The 26,116-nt window shown below is 41.0% G+C and overlaps 1 protein-coding gene across 5 annotated transcripts in view; it reads left to right on the forward strand.

Moving 5' to 3' along the window:
* PDE3A (phosphodiesterase 3A) overlaps positions 1-26,116 on the forward strand; it is a 228,525-nt gene that overhangs the window by 134,048 nt on the left and 68,361 nt on the right. For all 5 annotated transcript variants that reach the window (XM_088055119.1, XM_088055117.1, XM_014256063.2 and 2 more), the window contains exon 2: positions 11,964-12,014. In XM_088055119.1, the coding sequence (XP_087911245.1) occupies positions 11,967-12,014 (48 nt within the window). In that variant the 5' untranslated portion in view covers positions 11,964-11,966. The remainder of the gene's footprint in view (positions 1-11,963; positions 12,015-26,116) is intronic.

A 26,116-nucleotide genomic window follows, 5' to 3' on the forward strand; every position in this document is an offset into this window, starting at 1 on the left:
TAAGCTAGATCATTCGAGGAATAAAATTCCCTGGGAGGAAAAAAAGGCCCAGTGGTGGAGGGGCAAGCAGTTGCACGTATAAAAGAAAATAAGTTTCAAAACTCTCTGTTTTGAATAGATGGACCTTCTTGACACACAACTTATTCCTTTTTTTATTTTTTCACCACAGAAATGGTACTTAATTTTATTGAAGCCTGTTTCTGAAAGGCAAATTAGTCCTAATATATTTTCAATATGGAATATTCTTCCAGAAAAGAAGGGGCTTGAAACAGAGGGTCAACTACATGTGTCTCCTTTGAGGTCAGCCCTTCCAGAAGGGGCTCCTTTCCCCTCTGTGCTGCTCTGCCTTTCTCCTTCTCACTCTGAAATGCCTCTTGGTACATGCATTTGCACCATGACCCCCAAACATTGTATATTCTGTGCATCCTTTACACCATGGTAGAGTCTGCACCTTTGGTGGGCTCTGCTTTTGCTGTTAGCAGTGCTGTGACACTGTGGAAATACGATGGAAATAGGACTTGGGTGACCACATGGAATGAAATGTGGGCAGACAGTGTTGCAGGAGAATGTATTTTATGATATCCCTCTAAGAAAACATACATGGTTTTATTTAAACATAAAATCCGAGAAGCAAAGCTTATTAAAGGTCAGACTGGTTTGAAAGGCAGTATTTCACATCATGGAAAAACCTGCAGCCATTGTGAAAAATCTGTCTTCTAGAGTCAAACCTCCCCTGAAATCACTCCTGTTAGGGTGGATGAAGGTGCCTGACAATTCCCCCTTGTACAGCACAAGCCTGGTATTCATCTTCCTGGCTTTTGCCTGTTTACACCCAGCATCTCTGCAATCCAGATGGGGAGCAGCACATGTGACAGCATGTGTGTGTGATTTGGAGCAGCAGATGGGTGCGAATGACAAACTGTTGCCTGTGTAGGCACCTACCTCGAGATGACTCAGTCCTGCCTCTGTGTGTTGCTGTGCTGTTCCTGCACTCCCTTATGGAAGAGGGCACTGCCAGCGCTCCTGCCCCGACAGAGATCCCATGCAGGCATCCAGATTTCAGTGCTGATGCCTATTTGTGATGTGCCTCCTGTCTTAGAATGCACAGACCGTGTTAAAAATCACAGAGGGAGAAAAGCAAGGTGGGATTGACTTGATACTCCAACTCTGTAGATCTCCCTTCAATGTCCTTTTAATTCAAGTGGGGCTGTTACCTGGCGTTTCGTGCCCTGTTTGAGTTGCCTTGCCCTACTCAGATCTTGCTCTGAATGTGTTCTGCAGAAAGAGAAGGGTGATGGAAAGTGCAGTGCAGTGAGAGTGGAGAGGCTGGTGTTTCTGCCATGGTCCTGCAGCTTTTGATATTCCCACTGCACTGGCATGATGTGATCAGCTGGCACAGGGTGCAGTGTCTGACTGCATGACCCCAAGGAAATCTGTGACAATTCCAGCAGCAGGGACATTTTTTGGCCCTGATGTGTTTTTGCATGCATTTCAACTGGACTGTCACTTAAAACTGTAGGATGGGAGAGCCTAAAATGTACATGTCACTGATTTCCTTGAGCCAGGCCCTTCAGGGTCAGCAGGGTCACACACGCTCCAGCCATGCACACACTTGGACTTGCTAGGTTGGGAATGTTTGGTGTCTGACTCATGGCATTGGTTTAAATCCCACAGATTCTGCAATTTCTCTGTGTGTTACTCCTGACAGCTCTGCTGTAAGGCCTGACTGGGGTATCAAAAGCGAAGCCCTGCTCTGCCAGTGCTCAGTGCTCGGAGTTTTGGTGCCTGTGGTCCCATAAATTTGAGGCAGGCAACCAAATCCTACTGCTGTCTGGCTGAAACACATATTCTGTGGCCAGGAATCTGCATGTAAATGTCAGTGAGAAATTATTGTTGCAAATTTTCTGTGTGGCAGTTGGCTTTTTTCCTTTATTTTAAATCATGCAGTTGCAAGGATGAGTAGAAAAGATCCCTGGTTTGCTGCTGGAGAGACATCTGAGCCCCATGTGAGCACCCTGCCGAGGACAGTTGGAGGAGATGGGAGAACTGGGCTGCTTGGGGATGGAGTGGGTGAAATGTGTCGTGCTGGAAGAAGATCACTGAGCTGATTTAATTAGTTCTGTTTCAGAGGATTCATTTTTGCTCGGGTCACTGCTACGCTCATCTATTTGCTTTTTTCCCCCCTCTTAGCAATAGATAAATGCAGGGTGATAATTAATTTGGCAGGTTGATTGAGATTGGGTGGCAGAGAGGAGAGTTTTCCTGGATGAGTGATGAAGCATTGCTGGTTGAGCTTAAAGTGAATAGTCTGAAATAGAAAGTAGTTAGTATAAAATCCCCCCAAGGGTGTGTTTAAACTGAATGTACTTTGAGTTTTGACATTGAGGTTTTTTAGTAAGCTACCAGACTCTACAGTGTAATTTTAGGACATTTGCTAGCTGGGATCTAGCTGTTGAAATATCAGTGCTATTCTTCTGCTTTGTGAAGCCTCAAAACAAGGAAAATGGGGTGTTAATGAAAGAAGTGGCTTGTTTGTGTGGGTGTCTTGGCAGAGCAATGCTTTTTTCTTTTCCAGGCCAACCCTGGAAGCTGAGGCTTCACCTGGCCAGACTCAGGGCTTCTCTCAGGATGGGAGAAGGCTGTGTGGGTCAATCTGCTTTGTGGGAGGCCAAATTCTCTTTATCTTAATATTTTTATTCCTTTATTGCAGCTATCCCTCAGTGCTACCATTAAAGTTAATGTGTTTCAGTAAAACAAGCTGCTGAAACTGAATTACATTTCTGGCTTTCTGCCTCACTGTATTTTAGCCTCATCAGGGACCAATTCCTGTAGTCACCACGTTTTGTGTTTCACACCAGATGGACACTGGGTTGCATATTACCACAAACAAAGTTTGTTTTTTTTTCCTTTTCAGGAAGTGTGTGTGGTATCACAAGATATCTGATTTGGTCAGACTGCTGGATTCTGCTGCTTACAGAATTTCCAGCTTTGGGGGACAGTGGCACTGCCACCTTTGATATCTCTGACCAAGCACTTGGAGTGGGGATATTTTCTCTCTCAGTCTCTACCCCCTCCCTCTTTGTAAGTGTCTCTGCTCTGCTGAGAGGTTTGAGTTGACAGCTGTGACAAAATGCCATCCTGTGTGCACGGGGGAAGTACAGAGGTGACACGAGCAAGTCACGCATGTCCCTGTCCCTGCCGCAGCCGCTCACTTCCCTGGCGCTGGAACCACTTCCAAAGGTTAAATGTCTGGTGAAACCTCCATGCTTACTCAGTCCTGAGGGCCTCTCTCTGCTGAGACTGCCAGTAAGGATGTCAATTTGATGATGGTTTGGGGTTTTGTTTGGGTTGTTGTTGTTGGGTCTTTTTTTCCTGTGAGGTAGACATCCACTGGGAATCGAATTGGAAAATTCCCATTTTTATGCAAACTGGCAGAGAACGGTCAGCTATTTGATTAGTGCACTTCCTAAACTCATTGGGCTAATTTGCCTCCCATATGAGCTATTGTGATCTGTGTTCATATTGAGGGTGATCTGCCTGATCAGAGCTTGACTGAAGAATCCCTGAAACATTTACCTGCCTTTCCAGTGGGTTTTTAATTGCTGTGCAAAAAGTCATTCCCTCTGTCTTCAGGGCATTTCTTTGGAAGCAGAGACCCTTCTGTGCACTGGTAACTAGTCTAAAAGGGCACATGTCACCTTGGAGGTTTGTGTTAGCAACACAAATTGCAGATGAAACCCATGTGACACTAGGATCTATGAAAAGATGGAAGGTGAGAGAAAAACTATGCACTAAAGAGGGAAGAGTATTGGGAACATATATTTCAGAGCAGATTGTTTTGTAGAAGTCTTTAGATTCCTTAACAAAAAAAAAAAAAAAAAAGGTTTTAAATACCTCAACATGATTTCAGAAATTGATAATTCTGTCTGCTGCAGGAGCTGTGTAGTTTATCAAGCTTGTGCCAGGTTTGGTATTGTGAATGGGAAAAAAAAGTAATTAAGTTTCTGACTTTTCCAGGAACTTAATTGCAACAGAATTGCCCCAGAATGGACTTGACTGCAGCTGTGAAATCAGGAACTTCATGTGTGTTCTGTGAATAGAAAGCAACATTTAAATAGTAAATTTTCTCCTTTTTCACAATATACTTTTGTTCTTGTGTTAACTTACTGTTATGTTTAGGACACTTGATGTTGCTGTGCCTCCATACTGAGGAATCTTCTTCTCTAAGTGTCTGTTTGTAAATTATGTCTGTGGCTAAGGTGGGAGGGTATCAGAGTAGCTGTGCCCACAGTTTTTATCTCACCACTATAGATATTTTTGCTTTGGCTTTCATGACTATGCTCACAATGGGAAAATGGGTATATGAAAGATATGGTGAACACTATGTGGATTACTAGTCCACCAGATCAATATGCCTATTATTAATCTACCAGATCAGTTCAATGGGATTAGAAATCTATTTATGATCAGTTTAATAGTTTTACTCATTTATTCTGAAATTAAATATCCGGATTAAGATCATTAATAAGGAAGTCTTTGTTAAAAAATCTGCAGTACATCTGCAAGTAACTCTTTGTGTGGCATCCATGATTGAGGATCACTGAAGAATAAGAATTGCTTCCAAAAAAACAAAATAAAAAAGGGGGAAAAACCACCACCACCTCCTCCCTTCCACCCCTCACTCCCCCCAAAATCAGGTCTTTTCTCTATTTTACTACAGCTCAGCCTCCCAAACCTGTTGTTTAAAATCCTCTTTGATGTGTGAAGGATTAATAGGGACCTGAGAAATTCAGTGGTAGGAGTGAAAATAATAGAAACACGCAGGGATTTGTTTTACTACTGTCATCTGTTTAAGTAGTTGTGACAAAAATTTGTATAAAACCAGATACAGGGTGTGGAGGTGGATATTCCTGTGCCTTTTTCTTTTTCCCACCTACGGTTTTGAGGTTTTTTTTATTTCCCAGCAGCTTCACATTCTGTGCTGTTAAACCTGCTCATTTTCAGGGGTGCTGTGGAGCGAGGGGCACAGCAGCTGCCCTGAGCCCACTGCTGCCTGCTTGCTGTGTCACACATCTTTGTGTGCTTTGCCCACCCCACAAGGAAGCCATGGAATCCCTGAAGAAGTCAGATGCAGTTTACTGTATGGAAATAAAAAGGCCGCATGCTGCCATGAGAAAGTCCTGCAAAATGTAGACTCTTGCTGTCTCACCAGTGCCAGATGTGATCTCATTCCCTTGGAGCTGAGTCCCTGGTTAAGTGCTCAGGATGGTTTCTTTGCTGTGCCTTTGGGAGTCACTGCTGGTGCTTTTTGGGGTGTCCTCTGTGCTGTTTAGCTCCCCGTTTAGCTCCCCTCAGCTTTGCTCCACCAAGGCCCTGTTTTGTCCATTCCCCGCTGCCACAGTGGCTCGTTATCCTGCTCGCTGTCTCCGTACGGTGTCTCCTGATGCCTGAGTGCTCTCTGCAGCCTCTGGCAGTGCTCTGGGTCCCTGCTTGGCCTCCCAGCCGGGTTCTGAGAGGGATGGAGGAGGCAGCTCCCTCCAGGACTTCCAGCTTCCCCAGGGTAGCAACTTCAGAGGACTTGACTCTGTGCCCACGGTGGCTCTGCCTGCACAAAGCCATCCACTGCAGCTCCTCTTCAGACCCATCACTGTGCCTCCTTGGCCCTGCCTCCAGTTCAAAGCAGTGCCAAGTTCCAAAGCGTTTCTGCCCCTGCTGCCGTTTAAAAAGCTTATCTCTGCTTCCAGCTGTTGCCCAGCAGCCCAGAAACCTTTGAAACAATGTCTTTGATTAGGAAGCAGCTGAATGGCTCTTAAATGCTCACCCCCAGTTTATTACTTTGGTTGGTTTCTTGTGGTGAATTATTTTGTTTGGGGTTTCTGTTTGGTTTTTTTAACCAGTCTTGGAACTGAGGCTGCCCTTGGTGATTTGCAGGGCTACAAGATGTTGGGAGCAGTTGGGTGGAGAGTTTCTTTTCCACAGTGGCTGTGATGACACCAGCATGCAGCTCACACATCTGGCTGAGCACCACAGCTCTGACATCTTGTGCTTTGTGCTGACCCTGGGAGTTGGCCAGGGGTTGTGGAAAAGGGATTGTTTTTCCAAATACTGGAGCCCTTTGCTGTCTGTGTGTCATGGCTGTGTGTGATCACTCTCACCACACAGCAAGGAAGGCATCTCTGGCACTTGGGATGCCTCAGGGCAAGGTGCAGTTCTGCCATTTGGTGGAGAAGGTGCTCAGAGCAGCCAGCAGTGAATCTCAGCAGCTCCAGCCTGCTTAGCTACTCCTGCTGTTGGTGTCCACACCAAAATTCCCTCCTCAAATCAATCTGATCAGTAAATCATCTCATTCATCTTGATCACCATGAAAATGCAGGGAACAGTCTATCGGATAGAAGGAATCCTACTTAAAATAGCATGTGCAAAAACACTCTGTTAGTTTCTGTGTGACCTGACTCCTGCAGGTTTGTAAAAATAAATGTTTCCTCTAATATGTAATCAAGGAAATAATTAAATAATGTGTGCTTTTTTGTTTTGTTTTGTTTTTTTGGTTTTTTGTTACTGAAAAAGGAATTTCTTGGGAACATTTTGTGCCTACATGCTGGTAACAAACAGTTTCTTATTACCAGTGGAAATAGGATCCTGACTGGAGCATGGCTAATGCCCATTCAGTCAGAGAATATGGATCATACTGTGCCCCATTCAGCACAAGCTGTAAGGAGGCAGTGTCGAAGAACTCAACAGTGAGACACTGTTTCACATCCTCAACATGCCCATTCAACTAAATCTCTTCCAAAGATGGAAGATGTTATGCTCATGTTTAAATAGAAGCTCTGCTATTTTGGTGAAGGCTGAAACCAGGTGCCAGCCTGATTGGATACTCCTATCTTGCTCTTCTGAATGCTGATTCCCAAATATAAACAGCTCTTAAAGCTGCTGGCTACCACCCAGCCAAAAGTTCTCATAATCTCATCAGTAATTAATTTTTACCACTACTAAGTGCGCTAAATCCTTGCAGGAGTGGCAAAAAGGCATTTGTGCAGGTTCTCAAGCTGTCCTATTCACATCTCACAGCCAGTTTAGTGGGAAATGTTGGATTCAAGTGTTTGGCTCCCAATCACAGATGGAGCAGAGGAGCAATTTCTCTCACATTTCTGTGTTCCATTTGTGTTCACCTTCCACTAGAGAGAGCAGGAGTCTTTTATGTCCACTATAATGGAAATGAGGTGTCCAGCCATGGTCTAAACCTTTAAAATCCAAGGGAAGGGGCCAGTGAGCTGGGGCAAGGTTCTCATGAGCATTTGGACTATGTGATCCTGTTGCAGTCTTCTTGAATACCATTTATTGTCTTTGGTGACTACTGGCTGATTTAGCTCACTTTTGTCATCACCATCTAATTGTTTTTAGAACAGTAAAAGTATTGTGTATGTGTAAATATGTGTCAAGATAAAATTCCAGAGTAATAGACTATAATCTGAATAGAACTTACTTTGAATTGATTTAAAGGGTTTTATTAAACACTAAATATAACTATTTCATTGGTCCCCTTTAATACTTACGAGGGAAGAATCAGCTCATTCCCTCTAATGAAACTGTGCTGAGTGCCATATTTACTTTAATAATTCTATATGGTTTCAAAATGCTGCTGCATTCTGCTGCTGTCAACTGCCTCCCTTTTCAAAGAATATACATGGGACTGCTTGTATTTTAAATATTGTGTTTTGTTCCCGACTTGTGCCCAGTTAGGGAGGTCCTTATAATATGATTATGCCTTTTCTATTTCTCTGACTGATTTTTGGGGTTGGGATTTTTTTTGGTTGGCTTTGTTGGAGATTTTTTTATCTCATTTTTTTTTTCCAGCCTTTGCATAGTTAGCAGTATTGCTGTTTCAAGGGTGCCAGAATTAAAACTCTGGTCCAGAAAAGATTATATAAGGGAAAAACAGGACTTATAAACAGCTGAAAAAATTTAAATTGTCATACTTTACTTTCTGTCTTTTTATTTATTTAGATCTTCTACAGTATGTGTGGGTCACATTTTCCTACAGTTCTCTAATACTAAGGAGACTAAGAATTATGGTTTATGAATTTTAATGAAAGTTGAAATCCTTATGTAATCATTTGCTGGGGCTTTAATTAAATAACCATATAGGAGAAGATCTGCATTTAGAGAGGCGAGGGCTGGAGATGCTAATTTTTAAACAGCTTTGTTCTACTTCAATATGGGTATCTCAGATATCTAATGCAGACAGTCCTTTATACCATTCCTTACTCATTTGGAGGTATTGTTGCAGTAGTGAACATAAAGTTTTAAAACCACAAGCCAAGAAGCTTCATGGTATTCATAGCAGAAACTTAAAGCACAGGCCACCACCCTCCATCTTCAAAAGGAGATGACCCCTTCTCCTTTTCTGTCTGTGACTGGGATTTTGGTATTGGGGTATTTTCCATTCCTGCCTCCCCTTTCACTGACAGTCCTCATCCTCAGCTGGAATGGGGGAGTGTTTTCCCTGGAGACCTGTAAGTCAGATGTTAGGGTAGAACCAACCAGTTGGTTTTAGCGAAGCCCGTGTTTTTGTGCATTCCTGAAGATTCAAGAGTCATTCTTGTTGCTAAAAGCTGCTTTCATCTGTGGGTATTAAAACTGTCAGAGATAGGTTTCCAGGACAGTTTCAGATGAAATGTAAAGTAGCTCCTTTTCTTCTAAGAGACACTGCATGCATATAAGCTGTGTGGGAGTTTGATTTTGGTTTTATTCCTCCTTTTCTGCTGCTGATACACTTAGCTTTAGTTGCCTGGTCAGTAAGAATAATAAATTGATGTTCTGAGACTGTTTATCATCACTCTGGACCAAATTGATTCCAGAGAACTTTCAGAGGAAGTGGTGGGGTCTAGAGCAAACCCATCTGTTACTGATAAACATAAATCCCCCCACTTCCAAATGCATTTTTATGTCACTATCTCTGTTTGCATGCATGCACCAATTAAACAGTATATTATTTTCTTTTTCCATGATTTCAGAAGGTTGACTCACTCAAGTGGATTTATGCACACACTCTGTTTTTTTCTGAGTGTAGTTGGTTTGTTGTTTGGTTCTGGGTTTTCTTTTAATTTTTGTGGGGGTTTGTTTGTTTGTTTTTGGGCTTTGTTTTTGCTTTTAAGTCTGTTTTCTCTGTCTCTTGATTTCTATTCAGCTGGTGGAAATCGTGATTTCTACCTAGCCCAATAGTTCAGACATACTTTCTTTCTTCCTTTTCTGGGTATCATGCTCCAGCACTTACTGTTTGTTCATGAAAAGAAAATCAGGTTCAGAAGTAATTGAGCAGAGTGTGGCTTGTTGATCTAAAGAGCATCACAGAGGCAATCATCCTTCTGTAGAAAGCTGGCCTGGAAGAGATTTTTGTTACAACCTCTGGGGTTTTCTTCTGTCTCTCTTAAAGCTTGAGGCCTTTTTGTGTGGTATCCATGTCATTTTTCATTCCTTCACTCCTGTGTTAATAGGGACCATCATATGCCAAGAACATTCTAGCATGAGATGAGCACGGTTTTTTAGATAACAAGAGAGAAATGCGTTTTAAAGCCAAGTAAGATTTTATAAAAATGAGAGGAAAAGGTTGGCTTCGTAGGTTGTGGATTTGACTATAATGCTTGAAAACAGCCTCACTGTTTTAGCTGGTGACAGTCACAGCCCATGTCACCCAGCAGAACATCTTGGCACAGTGAGAGAGAGCAGTGGTGTGGACATTGTTTTGTGCAGGGGACAACAGATCTATCAGCAAAAAAAACTAGTATGGCTGATTCCACCAAGGCACCTTCATAGAGAAATTAAATTGGACAAGGGATGTGTAATTTGCTATAAGGAGTTTGCTCATAAAATGGTGACAAGATAAGGAAGGGGTCACTCTGTTGGTTCCAATGAATTTGTGACTGCTTCACTGGTGACTTTGGCTTCTCTTCTGTAAGTGATGTTGACAGACACTGGGAAATGGAGCAAGGATGAGTTGTTACAGCCTTTGGACTCACTTTTCACTGTAGCATTAGCTGCTGCTGCAACATCCAGTCTGTGGAGCCTTGCAGGACTGCCCACACTGGTGGAGGGGCAGGATTAGTGAGGGGGAAACAAAAGCTACCTGCAAGCTGGGAAGGAGGAGGAGTGGTGGAGCAGAGCAGGAGTTGGCTGAAAACTCACTGTGGAGATGTGAAGCGCCAGGAAAGAACAGGAATCAGGATGAGCAAACCTAGAGGTGAATGAATATTTAAGAGGACTTGATTTAGGTGTAAGGATTAGTGGTGATCACAAGTAACTGCCTTGGCTCTCATCAGTCTGGTTTCCTGGGACTGCCTGCACTGGGAGCATCCCTAGATATGGGAATAGTAATTCCAGGCCTGACTTGTGACTGCACCTCTCATTTCTGGTGGCAGTAATAAAGCAGCCTTTCACTTTTCAGTGGGCTGTGGATTCAGTGAGGGTAGGAGCATGAAAAACCTGGCATCTTATAAGATCCTGGGATCTTATGCTGCACTTGGGTTTCAAGGTGTGGTGTGTGCTGCCAAGTGTCCACAGAGCCTGGAGAACCACAGTGGGCACAGCCAGGTCTCTAACATTAATCCTTCCTTCTTACCTGTGAGGCTTACTTTTTTAACTCCACTGCTAGGAACCTGGAGGTGAAGATAGCCCTTATCATGATGGGAATCACAGGCAGCCAGACTCAAGCTGAATCAATTTTCTTTTAGCCAAGTAAATTAAGAAAGCAGGAGTTACTTCCTCCCAAGGCACAGGGGCTAAGAACTAAAACTGAAGAGGATTTTTTGGTGCAGAGAGGCAGGAGCCACACAGGAAGGACAGGTACGAGCACACAACCTTTGGTAGGTGCAAAACTGGTGTAGCTTTTGCACACCAGTTATTTACTGAGACCAGCTTTCATGAACATCAGAGCTGTGCTTCATGGAGAACAAATGGAGAGCAAATAGGGAAACCCAGCACAGCCAGTGTTTCCAGCAACAGTATATGGAAAATAGGAAAAAAATTACAGTGAAATGATGGAGCCAGTCACATGGCTGTATCAGGTAAAAAAAATGATGGGACTTTCCTGATTTTTGATGCCTGTCTGCATATGTGGTTTGTCTCCAGTTATGGAGGTAGATAGTTGTTAGCAGTAACTTAAAAAGAAGGGGCCCTTGGAAAAGAAAAGGATAGGTAGGAACAGTTAATGGAGACGATAAAAAAATCTCATCATAGGAGATGCATGTGGCTTTCCTGACTTTGCAAAGTAGTTTTAATCTCTTGTCCTGGGATGAGTGTTTTGAAAGCATGTTCTGCAATAAGTGTGAGCTGTAAATCTCCTTGCCTACCTCTGAGCTGGGAGAAGGCATTTCCTTTGGGAAAGAATGTTGGGAAAAATGAGCAAGAAAATGTTCATGACTGCAAGTCACATTACATGTCACATTAACCCTCCTGTCTTTCATTCACATATTTTTATATTTGCATTAAGCAATGCCTCTGTGTGTAGGGGCAAACAATGCCCAGAAGAAATCCCTGAGTAGATGTACAAAAAAACCCCCATAATTCAATGGTGAAATAGATTTAAAGCTGTTGCTAATTATCTTGGCTGATATAAAATATACATTGCTGATTAATCAAATGTTCCCTGGTTTTGGTAATCTCCTTGTTGATGTAACAGCTGTCCTTTTGTCAGATCAGTGTTAAACACTTGGCTAAATCCATGGCAGTGGGAATTTTATTGGCAGGAGCAGAGTTGTGATGCCAGATGTGTTTGGGTTCTGAATGTAAAGGTACAATGTTGTCTGGCTTTATTATGAAGCTAAAAGCTGTGTGAAATAAATCATGAAAGATAACCTGTTTATTAAAAAAAAAATAAATGTGTAATGGATACAAAAGCACGAGTGTTTCAATTAAAACTAATGAGTGCAATTTATGACTAACTTCTGCTTTTCTTTGTTTTTCAGCTCATGGGGCATTGTGAATGGGATCACAAACGAGGACCCAGAGGCTCACAGGTCAGCTGCTCAGTATTTTGTGTTTGATTTTGTCTTTTGCTGCATTTGAAGCATTCCTCAAGCAAGTTTTCCACCCGAGTTTGACAAAGTTGTTAATTTTGTTAATATTTGCAGGTTTTGGAGCAATGGAAAAACCATAAAGCCATGACAGCTTTCATTAATATAATTTTTGATCTGTAATTCAAACAGTTGATCCAGACAGAGCTGAGTCATCCAACAGAAAGGGTTTTTTCAGTAGCAGAAAGATGGATTAGATGTATGGAGAAAGCACTTCTTACTCAGCTATCTCCCTCAGGACATCAAAGGAATGTAATTTCAAATAATGTTTGTTTTGTTTGGTGTTTTGTTTGGTTTCACTTTAACCTGACAAACTTGTAAAACTTGGATGGCTCTCTCACTGTGAATCCTTTCATTACTGACCAAGGTGTTAGAACTGTGTGGGGAGGTGCAGAGAAGCCATGTGCAGCCACTGGTTTGCTCTTGACCTGTCAATGGAAGGAAATTATGCCAACAGTGTTAATTGTTAATACATGTAAATAAAATTATTAAACATTAAATAACATTAACAATAAATGTTAATACATTTCAAAATTGTCTACAGAATTACAATTGCTGCAAACGAGACATCACTACCAATATTGATGTTCAGGAATTCCCCTGCTTGGGTGTAAAATCTAGTATTGAAAGAGCACAAATACATTATTAGAGCTCCAGCATTTTGTACTTGCTTTCACTTCAGGTGAAGGATTTCCATATGGATATATTGTACAAAAGACAGTCATGATGCATCATAAAAGCATTAAAGGATCTATAATAAGGTGGGAAAACTGTAGAATTATAGAAGAAGCTTGGGTTGCAAGGGACCTTAAAGATTATCTCATTCCAACACCCTGCCATGGGCAGGGACACCCTCACTGCTCAGAGCCACAACCTGGCCTTGAACATTTCCAGGGATGGGGCAGCCACAGCTTCTCTGGGCAGCCTGTGCCAGGGCCTGCCCACCCTCACAGAAAATAATTTCTTCCTAACATTTATTCTAAACACACTCTCTGGCAGTTTGAAGATATTTCCCCTTGTTCTCTCACACGGTTCCTGATGAAGAGTCCCAAAATGACCCAAACTTTCTGATTACCCTGTGCTATGAGTGCCCAGACACAAAAACCAGGGAAGAAAAGGAAGTTTCATTAGAGAGAAGAAAATATGCCTCAGTTATTCCACTGTAGCTTTAGATTCTCTCTTTTACATTACTCTGAAAATTGTCTCGACAGGAATAGTGTTAAACCTAATTTAATTAAGTTCCTTGAAAGGTTAGGAGAAATGAAGGAGGTTCTGATTTTTGCATGTGATAGAAAATACTTTTTTATCCTTTTTGTGATTCATTGTTGCCAATGTGTGTCTTTTAAAAAACGCACCCCTGGTAAAAAACAAGATCTGTCTGAAAAATTAAGGTGAGTGATGTGTTAGGTATACTTAAATACCTTAACACCTAGAAAGAAAAAAAAATTGAAGCAGAATCACTGGTTTACCATGATGTAAAATTATAATCCACATATAAAGTTATTCTATCAAGACTCATTAAAAGAGCTCTGATTCAGTGCAAGGTGTTGGTTTTTTTTTAAGAGCAAGTAGGTTTTCTATGGCATGTGTTGAAACATGAGGGGAAGCTGCTACAGTGCATGTCATACTTCTTAATGGCCCACTTGGAAAACACGTTCCTTTTCTGCACGTAGGAGTTAAATGCAAAGTGCTGTAGTTACAGGTAGGGATGGATGTCAAATGAAATCCACTGAGGCCCGATGGGAATTTCTGTTTGCAGCAGTTTGTCTCGTGATAAGCATCTGCAATTCAATAGAATGGAAATGGCAGGAGTAAAAAGCCGACTTTACAATGTTTAACTTGCTCATGGCTTCTACCATGACCATCCTTGCACTCCCCTTTTAAGGGACTGCCCACATATATGTGTATGTATGTTGTAGGATTCCTTTTCTTTTGGAATAATTATACTATTAAGGCTGCTCTAATTAGATTGAATTATAGGTTGCCTTACAAAGAGCAGTGAGTTCCTGGCTACATACTTGCTCTTTTTTCTTCCCCCCTATTCTTTTTTCATCCCTGAAGACAGCACTGCCTCCTGTAAGTGCTTCATGCTGAGAATTTACTCTATGGATTTGAAATTAAGCAGGAAGTGCAAAGTGGATTTCATTGCATTTCATGCTTAATTTTAAAGATTAATACATGTTAGAATTAAGAATTCAGGCATGAAACTTCAAAATTGAGTTCCAAATTAAAGAAATTCCTAAGTGTTTAGGAATATTTAATCCTAAAGAAACCTAAACCTAAAGAAATCTCTCTCTTTCAAATATATACATGCAGTCTGTAGAACCACATCATGTGAGGGGAAAATATCCATACCCATTTTTCAGTGTTGGCACATGCCACAAGAAAGTGTGACTAGCAGAATTCATCTTCGGGATATTATTGCTCTGCAGAAAAAAATATGCAAATTTTGTGTTTTAATCATTCTACTAGAACACAATACCTGATACTTCCAAGATCTTTCAGGTGGGACCCGCGGCACACTTTTTGCACACGTTTTTATGAGGGCTCTTGGATGTGTGGGAGTAATTTGTTGCTTTGTCATCAAGACTTGTTTCGCTTGCTGGAGATGTAGGCGTAGCCCCAGAGTCAGTGGAATCGAGCAATCCTTCCTCCAGCGCTGTAAAAGAATGATGATGGAGAGAGAAACACAGGTCCAGCCTTTTTAATTTCTCTTTAACTATAAAAGCTCTCAATTATATATCCGAGGTGCTGCGTTTTACCCCTCTAGTTCCTAAGCAACAGCTATTTTCAGATTGAGTGCGTCTGGTGTTGTCTACCTACTTCAGGCTTCTTTCTGGGAGGTAGCTCGTCACCGGGAGCCAGGCTGTTCACTGCCCCAGCCTTTTGTTGTGGCACTGCAAGGACACAGATGCTTTAGAGGAGCAGGAGAAGCCGGGGTCTAACCCGTCTAACCTCGCAGCTCACAAAATCTTGTGTGCATCGGGGAGTTCTGCCATCTACGATGAAGAGCAGGAGTCAGAAATAAGGTTCTTGCCACTGGTTTGGGACAGAAGCCTTTCTCTCAAGTCTGGAAAAGCCTCTAGAGCAGATTCAGAGCCATGAGCCGGAAATCTCTGTACTTGCTGAAGCGTAGGTGGGAGTCGATTCCCGCTGCTGACCAGGTACTGTGCTCTGGGAACCTGTTGTGTCTTAGTCTGCCCTCAGTGCCACTGCAGAGAGACTTGCAGAGATTTAATGGGGGTGTAGGGGTTCTCTGAATACAGTGAGAACCAGCTGACCTTGATGTGTGCTTTCCAAGATGAATGCTGCAAAACCTTGGTAAAGCTGATTTTACAAGAGCATGTGCTTGTGAGCGTGGAGATGCCATGGCAGCCCAATAATGCAGATGCATTTAACCAATAAAGTCTCCCTGTCTCAAAAAGGAGACTTCTAAAGGCTTTTAGGAGTACTTTAAACTGAGTGGCTAAGGAAAATTGTAGTCTACTGTTGATGGGTTCCTTGGTGCATGGCTTTTTTGTGTTTCATATCTTACATGTATGTCTGTGTGTATGAAGTCACTGAGGCAGAACCTCAGCGTTTTCGGGGTCGCCTTGGTTGATGTGTCATTCCAAGTGTGTTAACCGAGATGAGAGTAAAGCAGATGTAAACAGAACATATGTAAACATCTGCTGGGAAAAGCAAATACTGTCACCAGAAGCAGGACTAAGATGTGATGAATGGCAGTGTGATTAGTGTATTTCCTACTTCTTGCTCCAGGCACTCCAAGATTCTCTGCTTTTTTTATTTTCTTTTTTTTTTTCAATAACTTGCTTGGGATGTACAGCTAATAAAATAAATAATTACAGAAAGAATATTGGTGAGCTAACAGCTCCACTCTCTTCTCAGTCATAATTCTATCTCACTTTTCCATTTATAAAACATTTGACTATGAATGGTAGACTTTAATCATTTAATAGGAAAAAGACAATTGTTTTTCAGGATGGACAAGAGAAATACATCTCAGTTTTTGAGAAGCATCCTCCTGTGTATTTTTATTAAGAGGGAGAAGGGAAGGGCAGATTACACACCACATTTTATGGAGCTGTAGATTTTAAAGATAAATTATACCACTTGGAACTTTTAGAGATATCAGACATATCAGTTGTCAAAAAAAACCACCCCGTGCTCTCACATTATTATTCACAATAAAATAATAAGATATTGTTGATTAATACAATTTTATTGTACTGGAAAGGAATTTAATTGATCCAGATCAGTAGAGCATTCTTAAATTTCCTAGAAAAGAAAGGATAAAGAAATGCTCTGTTAGGAAGTGAGTAATTTGTCATGTTGTTTATGTTAAGAAGATGTAGAGACACTAATGTTATTTCGAAGGAAAGCTGGTTTTCAGCCTTTTCCAGCATTTCCTTTGAATCACTCTAACCCTAATGCTGCATTGCATCATACATCGTATTGTAACACAATATATGGGAAAAATAAGTGTTCCTCACCTTAGTGTGAGGTGAGCTTGGCTGCACTGAGCTATCAGTTCCACCTCACGTGCTCTGGAGAGTTTTAAAAGAGGAAAGGAAATTTCCCTGACCCATCTGCCACTCTGGGAGAGTGAGACTCAGAAAGTGATGCACATGAAAACAGTTAACATGAGCATAGTGTGAGTCTGTAAGGACTGACTGAAGGAAAATGCAGTTACTGTGCAAGATGAAATCCCCAAAGAGGCAACTTCCTGAGTGTTTCAGCTGATTCTGTTCACAAGTTATTGTATAAAAATAATACCTCTGCCTTTTGGTGCAAATTTCACTCTTTAGTCCTTAAAGGGATGGAGTTGATTAACTGAGTTCTAGGCTGACCTTGACAAAATGACTTTATATTTAAGTAGTAACATTGTGAGCTACTTCTCTACTCAGAGCAGGTAAAATTTGTGTTAACAAATAAAAAAAACCCCTCCAAATGTGCTTATTGTCACCTAAAATGAAAACAAAAATTTGAAAACAATCAAACTGAAAAAGTGGGTTATTTGGCTTGATCTTGTTTCTAGTGAAAATCAACGTGGCAGGTCTGACTTTTAAGAAAGTGGGAGCTGCAAGTCCACAGTGAAGTTTGATATTCTATTTGAGCATACTTTCTGGTTTTTTTAAGTCATTAAAAATAAATATTATTAAAATATCATTAATGTGACTTTTATTCCTCGTCTTGCATACTCTGCATGAATTCAAATGACACCCAAAACTGTTTAGGTGAGGGTGAGCAGCCTGAGATGTAAGGGTAGAGAAAAAACAAGAGCAGTTATGATGTCTGTAGACAATATAGTTGGAGGTTGTTGGTTTGGGTTTGTTTTGTTTTTTTTTTTTTTTGAGCTAGGTTGTTATATAATTTTATTTTTGATCTTTTGAGCATTGTTTATGCTCTCAGACACTACATCACAGAGGTCTCCATGGTTTCCAGGCTCTGGTATGACAAAGGAATTTTCCGCTCATTGTTTTGTATTTTATGTGTGTGAAAGAGTGAGGAAAGTAGATTTAACTGTGAACCCTGAATTAGATATTTTTGGGTTTGGTTGATGAAAAATGTCTGATCTACCTGTTCATTCTTTATATGTGGAAGATACATCTTTATCCTGTGGGTGTTTTGCATGGGTAAATTTATGCTCAATAGTGATAAATTAAATACCATATATTAACTTCTATTTAACAAACTGTAATATTTCTCAGTTCTTGAATGGCTTTGTCAATAATTTCAGAAAGCCTTGCCTTTATATAACTAAGGAATGAATTTGTGAATACTTTTCTTTCTCATCCATCCAGCTGTTCATATTGCTTGGAAGCCCTCCCTGAAATTTCAATACAGATTTGGGGGGGGTAATTCTCTGTTGGTTTTATTTGTTCTGTGTCCCTGAGGATTTTGTTTTTTAGACTCATCCTAAGTTTTTATTCCTGAGAACTGCAACTGAGAATGCTTTCACTGCATAGATATGGATTTTAAATGTTGTGGCAACCAGATGAGCCAGAGGTGTTAAATATTTGCTGTAATGCTATTGAGTATTTCCATCATTCCCTGTAAATTTCATGAGCTGTAGCCTTTGAGCATAAGTTGGTTTTGATACTGGTCCTAAGACTAAAATCTTCCCACGTTATCCCATGATATAAACTTCTAATTGTTTCATTGATAACTGTGAACTTAAAAACCCAAGCTAGATTTCCACAACGATGTAAGAACAGTTGCTAGAGGGATTTATACACACGTAGCTGTGGACAGTGGAAAGGAATGAACTATGCAGTTCAGTAAAAGCAGTAATATTTTTTTGGGTAGGAATTCATGCTCACAGCAGTGTAAGCAGTGGTAATGCTTTCTGTAGCATTAATTCACCTTAAGTTTAGGTTGGGATGGATCAGTGTAAAGCCCATGGAGAGAAGCTTCCCTCACCTGCCAGTGATTTGCAGCACAGGCAGTTTGCATGTACAGGGCAATATCCTGTTCCTCACCACTGATGTGGCAGGTGGGACAAACTTCCACAGTCTGCAACCCATGCAAGGTGCTGAGCAGCAAATAAACTGATCCTGACTGAGTCATAACTGTGAAATGACAAACCAAGGGATTTTCTGAGTACCATATAACATTACATCATGCAGCCACCGTATTCGCTCTGCGTTCATGTATAACATGCTGGGACACATCACTACAGTGATCTTTGTATCCAACCAAATCCCTTCTGCTTCACCTGAAAACAGTTTAAAAGAAAAAAAAAAAAAAAAAAGGTTTCCTGTTAAGAGTGTTTTTGTGGGTTTTCACAGTTATTCGTTGTTAATAAAACCTTACATTATCCTTTCATTCAGCAGACAAGCTTTCAAAGCTTTGGTGGCAGAGCAGAGATTTGCAGGGTTTGGGATGTTATGAGAAAGAGGCCTCACGGGAGGGTTGTGGGTTGGTTGGAATATGGAGCTGGGGCTGGGGGAGGAAAGTTGCTTTTGCACAGCAGGAAAGGTGCAGAAAGCTGAGTCTGGGATTGAAAAATGATCTCGGAAATAATTCCTTGCTTTCTAATTCAGCAGATGATGCAGAGCAGAAAGCCATCTCAAAGAAATAATCTGCCTCAAATTTGTCCTTGCTTCTCTTAAAAGGACGAGATGAGCCACAGGCACTACCTGGGACAATTTCTTTTTGTCCTGCAGGCTTTCTACCCTGCTACTCTGAGATAAGACAGGATCTGTCATACTGGCAGTTTTGACCCAAATGATGTGGGCAAACCTCCTGCAACCTCCTTCCACATCACCCCTAGGATGGAGAAAAACCTTTTAAATGGTGTCAGCCACCTTGTGAATGCTCTCAAATTCTCTATCTGAAAATGACTGGCAGGGGGACAGGAAGCTCAATAATGACTTTCACTCTCTCATGTCACTATTCTTCATAACTAAGCAGGAGCTCAACACAGATTTCCAGAAATGTTGTCGTTCTTCTTCAAAACTCTTCTCCACCATTATTCCTCCCAGGTTTGTAGTGCAAGTCCTGGTGCTGGTCAGGCAGTCCAGTGTGACAGAGAAGCTTGCTGACAATACTCAAATTGTATTTTACTTTATTCAGTGAGCAAGTTCCAGTTCAGGAAGGTTGCAATTTGTAGGATCACAGCTGTGCTGCAGATCAGTGCAGTTTGGAAAAGGAATCAGTATTGAAATGCAAACAGGAGTGGGAGATCATATCCTGGTGAAATGACTCCTTGAAGAAGCAGCATGGTAGGAATATAAGAAGTTTGGCACAGTGCCATTTGTCTCAGTGTTTTGGAAAGTGGAGATAGTAGCAAAAGCTGGTAATTCTTTACTTTTCTTAAGGCTGGGGAGTGCATGTCCACTGGTGTGGTGCAGATATAGATTGGCTGTGGCAGTTGTGTTGAGAAGATGGGATTGTGAACTGGCATCATTCAAAGCAGAGGAAGGAGATTTTTTTTCCACCTGGGGTGATCAGACTCCTGAAACACCCCTTAATCTCCCTACATTTTTCCCTCTTTCTGGCAGTTTTCATAATTTAATTTTTAGCAGTTTCCATAATTTTGTTAACTCGTTTGCTTTCAGAACCCTGGTTTTTATATGGTGTGATTTTCTGACTAAAGCGTCTATTTCTCAGTTGCCTTTTATAAATGTAGAGTTTTAAGGTGGTCAGGTTAAGAGATTTTGTTCATGTTCTTTTTTTGGGGGTTGGGGTTTGGTTTGAGTTTGTGGGGGGTTTTTTTGTTTGCTTTGGGTTTTTTGTTTTCTAGTTGCAAACTTAGGAAAAATGTGTTTTTTGGATTTAAGTGGATTTGATGTTTAGTGGCATCTGATGGTTAAAGTTGCTGGCTACCTTTAAGACACATAAACTTACAGACTTTCAGAGAGTTTAATCCCCTGAAGTTCAAATCCTCTGCTTTAGCACAAGCTAGATTTCTCTGCAGGCTTTCAGATTTCAAAAATTTTTAGATTGCCAAAATACAGGCATCCATATGCCAGTCTCTGAAACAAAAGCTACACTGAGAATGTTCTGAGAACAGAGTGATACACCTCAAAAGAGGTGAGTAGTTAAAAATCAGTAAAACAGTGCCCCTTAGTCTCCTGGAAATGGCTATGCTGGATAAAATTTTCCAAATGCAGGCTAACTGTTGCAAGGGGAAATGCCAGTGCAAAAGTTCATGGTTTTGAAAAAGTGTTAAGCTACAGAAAACAGGATCTTAGGAAGGGAGCGATGACCAACATAATAATGACTGATGCATCAGATGCTTTGTAATGAAAAAAATGCACCCCACATTAAAATTAGGTAGCACTGGGGCTTTTGTGATAATAGAAGACTACATTTTTGTTCCTGACAACTATCAAAAGCTGCGAGTCATGCCACAAGATGTTCTTTTAATTTCCAATAACACCTTAAATTTCACTTACCACTTATGTGCATTCCAGTATTTGTCACCTTCCCAAGTACATTTTTTAACACAATCATTGCAAAATTTTAGCTTCCTTTATTCAGAGATGAACACAATTATGGAATGAATGTGATTAAAAACGTAATTTTTTACTGAGCAGGGCTTATTTCTGATCTTCAGCCAGTGTGCTTCCACTGGCATGTTAACAGTAGCATTGCTGGGGGATGTGGGCTGCCCTTACCATCCTGACTGGGTTTCCTCAATGCCATTGTTGGAAGATGTCTTTGTTAATGAGGATAAAATGAACTGGCTGATTTCACTCTATAATGCAAACTTCATTTTAAAAGCATTTTTATTAGTACTTGTTTGTTTTGGCTTTTTTTTCCCCCTGAGTTTTGTGTCCATACTGGGGAAGACATGTATGCTTTAACTCTGCTCTCTGGGATAAAGAATAAATAAGTGAAAGTATTTTCTATTGTTCCTTCCTTACAAGAACACATGCTGAATTCTCTAGTAGCTTATTTTATGTGTTTCCCAGCGGAGAAGCTCACAGCTGATCAGCTCTGCTCTCAACAGCAGATGTTCTTTTTCTTGACTTAAAGTAGTAAGCTATAATTTTGTTCTCTGTCTGATGGATCAGCGTTCAAAATTTCAAAATGAGTTATTGGAGCAGCCTCCTGAGATTTTTGAATAAGCTAGAGCTGGAGTAAATCTTAAAGTTGAGTCATAAAAAAGAAAATTTCATGTCGGATTGGATTTTAGAGATTAAAGGTTCATAGTGTAATGGCTCTGCATTGCTCCATTTTCAATTCCTATATAGCTTTGAATGGTCCAAGAACAGAATGAATTCTTACACTCCATAAAGGAAGGCTGGAGATTTTAAGGTGTTGAATCTGGAGTTCAAAATTATTAAGTTATCTAATTATTATAAGAGTTCAAAATTATTATCCTGGTCTTTATGCAAGACTAGAAATGCTACTGATTCTGGTGAATAGACAAGCCCTTAGAGGGGAGATAGAGGCATCAATTACTGAACTGCAAAAAAAGTAAAGAAAACCCCAACATTTAGCATGAGAAAGGTATCTTTGTTAATAACCTGGGTGATGGACAGACTGCACCCTTGGGAAATTTGCAGGTGATGCAGAACCAGGGCAGTGGCTGCCGCAGAGGGTGGTGGTGCTGCCATTCAGAGAGACAGGCCAGAGAAGGGGGCCAGCAGGAACATTACTAAGTTCAACACAGGGGGAGAAGGTCCTCCCACACCTCAGGAGACATTACTGCAGGCACCAGTACAGACAAGGGGCTGAATGGCTGGGGAACAGCTCGGCACAAAAGGACCTTGAGGGTCCTGCTGGACACCAGGCTGAATGAGAGCCAGCAGCCTGTGGCTTAGGTTGGTTTTCTTATGGCAAAGAAAGCCAACAGCTCCCAGCTGGACTGCATTGGGAACTGCCAGCAGGTTGAGACAGGTGATCCTTTGGTTCATCTCAGCACCAGTGAGACACATCTGGAGTGCTGGGTACAGGTCTGTGCTCTGCAGAAACAGACACCGAAATACTGGTGTTCAAAGCAGGACCACAAATGGGATTAAGGGCCTGGAGCACCTGTCCTGTGAGGAGAGGCTGAGAGCTGGGACTTGTAAAGAGAAGGCTCAAGAGGATCTCATGAATGTGAGAGTGAAGGAGATGGAGCCAGACACTTTTCAGGGGTACCACTGGACAAGAGGCAGTGGGTACAAGCTAAAATACAGGAATTTCTGTTTAAAAATAGGAAGAAATTTGTTTAATCTGAGGGTGACCGAGTGCTGGAGCAGGTTACGTGGAGAGGTTATGGAGCCTTCATCCTTGGAGATACTCTTTGTTTTCCCCCTGCACCTCCTCCCACAAACACACAAAATTCATGAGGAGGCAAAAAAAAGCTGTAGATGGAAAAGTGAAGCCAAGAAAAAAAAAATCTTTCTAAACAGAGCTGGAGCTATATTAAAATCCAGCTACCAAGGTAGTGAATTAAAACATGTAATCCCTTTTCAGACTACATGGATAGTATTTTGGTAGAAATCCAGATAACCTTTCTGTTTCCAGTAACTTTGATTCTGAAGCACAAGAGGTCACTTTGCAAAAAATGGGGAAAATATCATTGTTAATACTGTCTATTCTGGTACCTGAGAAAAAATGAGAGATTTTCTGTCATGTACAGTTTTGAAAATTCATATGCTGTTCTCACATACATGCCCTCAGCTTCAGAACAAACCCCACACATACAGCATTTTCAATTTTCACATCCAGGATAGGGGGACTTGAATCTTCAAAGTTACATGATAGATATGAACAGAAACATGGAATGGCAATAAGCTTTTGTGTCATATTACTGTGGACCAATTTTTATAGGTGTCTAAAAATAATAACTCTGTGCATATTGAGATTGTGTTTTAGGACTCCTGGAGGGTTTTATGTGCTTGCTTCTTTTAAATTAACAGTTGGAGTTGAGTGAACAATCTGCAAATAATTATTTTAGATGAAGTTCTTCATTAAAATGCAGAATAGGAGGGGGGGCTTAGCTGACAAGAGAAGCTGCAGTACTGCTTTCTATTCCTTACAACTCTGTGGGATGTGAAAGTGATGAACAGCTGAAGTCAATGATTAGAATCTTCAAGGATCAACGTTGCCTTCGAGACAGTTGTGTCTCAGAATGGTGATTTTGCTGGGATTATGATGTGGTTGCATTTTCATCACAGAAACAGCCCCTGGACAAAATCACCCTGTAGATTTTGACTCGATTCCATCCAGATAGGAGTTGTTAAAATGAACAATCGTGCATGTGGCTCCTGTGTGCAGCCGCCACCTCTCACAAACAGACACGAGGTTTGGATTTTGAGCTGCTGCTAACAGTAGTGATGGATGATGGATATTGCTTGGTGCTGATGGGGGAACAGCACAAGGAGTGTCCTTCACCAGAGGACACCATGCAGTTGGACAGTGTGACAGTGGATCCACAGCTCACTTGTGATAAGCTCCCCCAGCATGTTTAGGCTCATGCCGTACACTGCACATTTTTTTTCCCTGAAGATCAAGTAAAGCGTGGAAGAGGAGAAAAAGTAGAAACTAAAATGGAAGTGCTTTGAGTGGTGTGAGCATGTAAGGCACGCTGATTTATCCTGTACCAGTCACAGAGTAAATCCCTTAATCTCTAGGTGTGAGATACTCTGTTGGCTTTGGGGCTGCATAGACAGCACCTTTCTTTCAAGATTCTGAAGCTCTTTCTTCACACCCCAATCCCCCCTCCCAACCCTAAGTCTTAAAGTTGGGAAGAAGAAAGTGGAAAAGTTATGCAACTGGGTACTGGATTCCTGAGATTCTCAAGGTGCTATTTTTGTTGCTACAGGCATTTAAAAAAATGTACTTCCAATATTTTGTTTTGGAATTATTGCTGGAGTTCTGAAGTCCAGGAATTTTTAGCAAGTCCTCACCATAGGAGCAGAAAGAAACAAATCCAAGATATTTTAATATGGCACACATAGTTCTGTTGTTGCCAAAGGGAAGTGCTCTACTTAAATGTCAAGACAATGTTACCAACAACTGACCCAAGAGGAATGAGCTAGAGATCCCAGTCCAGCTTCTAATGGTCAAGTGTCTTTCACTGAAAGTTCTACCTTGGTTTTTCAGTGCTTGGGGGGAATTTATGGATGTGGACTCTGCATTCTGCTTGTTTCTTCAAGTCAGGCATTTCAGAGTCCTCATAACAGGGTAGATAAACCTCTGTTGGTCAGCCTGCCTTCTGTGTGCTCTAGAAGGAACCACTTGAGGTGGCAGTCACATAAAGGCACAGAACAATTTCTGGGTCAGCTTTTTGATTTCAAAATGGTATTTCAAAGTGTACCTCCTATTTCTCTTTCATTAGAAGTTGGTGTCTTTTGCTATCAGCTGACTTTACTAGGGAAATAATTAGGCAGTACTATTTTAGCTGATGTGAATCTTCCCATCATCTCATTTCATCTCATCTGGAGAAATGTTCTCTGTGTTTCTCTCACTTGTCTGATCACCCCTCTTACTAAGAAGCCAACTATTTAGAATCTGTCCCATTCATACTCCCTGCCATATTGGAGTAACATGTCAAAGGACTTTTTTGGCCATTGCCATGAAAATGGAATTTAACTTAGCCCTGCCTGTAAGTTTCTAATACTGCCATAAAATTTTCTATGCATGTTGATCATGGGTCTGGTTTAGAAGCAGTTTTTTTCAGCTCGGTTATCTGACTTTTATTTCTCCAGATATTGCTTCTGAGTCCCCAGCTTGACTCCTTACTTCACTTCAATGGTAATGCCTGCCTATTCCTTTATGGATATTGCTGGGTCCTCTATCCAGGCTGCCATTCCAGACATAATTTCAGCTGGCCAGAGTGCATATCAGCATTTAGTAACTGATCTTCATCTCCAGTTTGATGATATTTCTTCTGTATTAGGGCCAGTGTCTCCTTTTTTTCCTTAAGTTGAAATGCCTCTATTTTTCAGTAATCAGAAGCCTAGTATAGAGCCCTTAGAGCCTTATAGAGCCTGACATTCCTCTGAATTCCCTTCTGGACTCCTTTCAGGCCTCCTTTGTATCATCTGGCTCTGTGTAGGCCCTCAACTCCAAGCAAAGTTGCTTTGGCCTTGCCAACCTTTTTTTTCTTCCACATTTCTGATACAGAACTTTTCCCGTCCACAAAAGATGGTCCAGGTTCTTGGTATTAAACCATAATCCCTGCAACATCCATTGCTTTGATATTTTAAGAAAATGTCCTTTTCCGTTCAGGGAAAAAAACACTTCATATTTTTTCATTATTTATGTCCATCCATTAGTACTTTTAATAATTTGATATGCTCTCATCAGAGCCTATATATACCTTTCATTTTTTTATCTTGCATCTAAACTCAACCCTTTCAGTGTGCCATTTGACAGTATCATAACCGAGCAGTCCTCTCTAAACCAGGAAAATAAAACAAAAGATGAGTCTCTGAAACTTATTTATTTTGTTGCTGATGAGCTTCAGTATTTGTGGTGGGTTTTTTTTTCTATCTGGAGTATTTTTTCAGTTTTGTTGCCATTACATTTTATAAGTCAAATCCTTCAGCCTTTATAATACTACAAAGCCTGTCTTACTAAAAAATATTGATAATTCCCAA

This window comes from Pseudopodoces humilis, chromosome 5 (genome assembly GCF_049639895.1).
Source record: "Pseudopodoces humilis isolate 2021_Gansu_Grassland_sample_001 chromosome 5, ASM4963989v1, whole genome shotgun sequence".
Classification (NCBI taxonomy): domain Eukaryota; kingdom Metazoa; phylum Chordata; class Aves; order Passeriformes; family Paridae; genus Pseudopodoces; species Pseudopodoces humilis.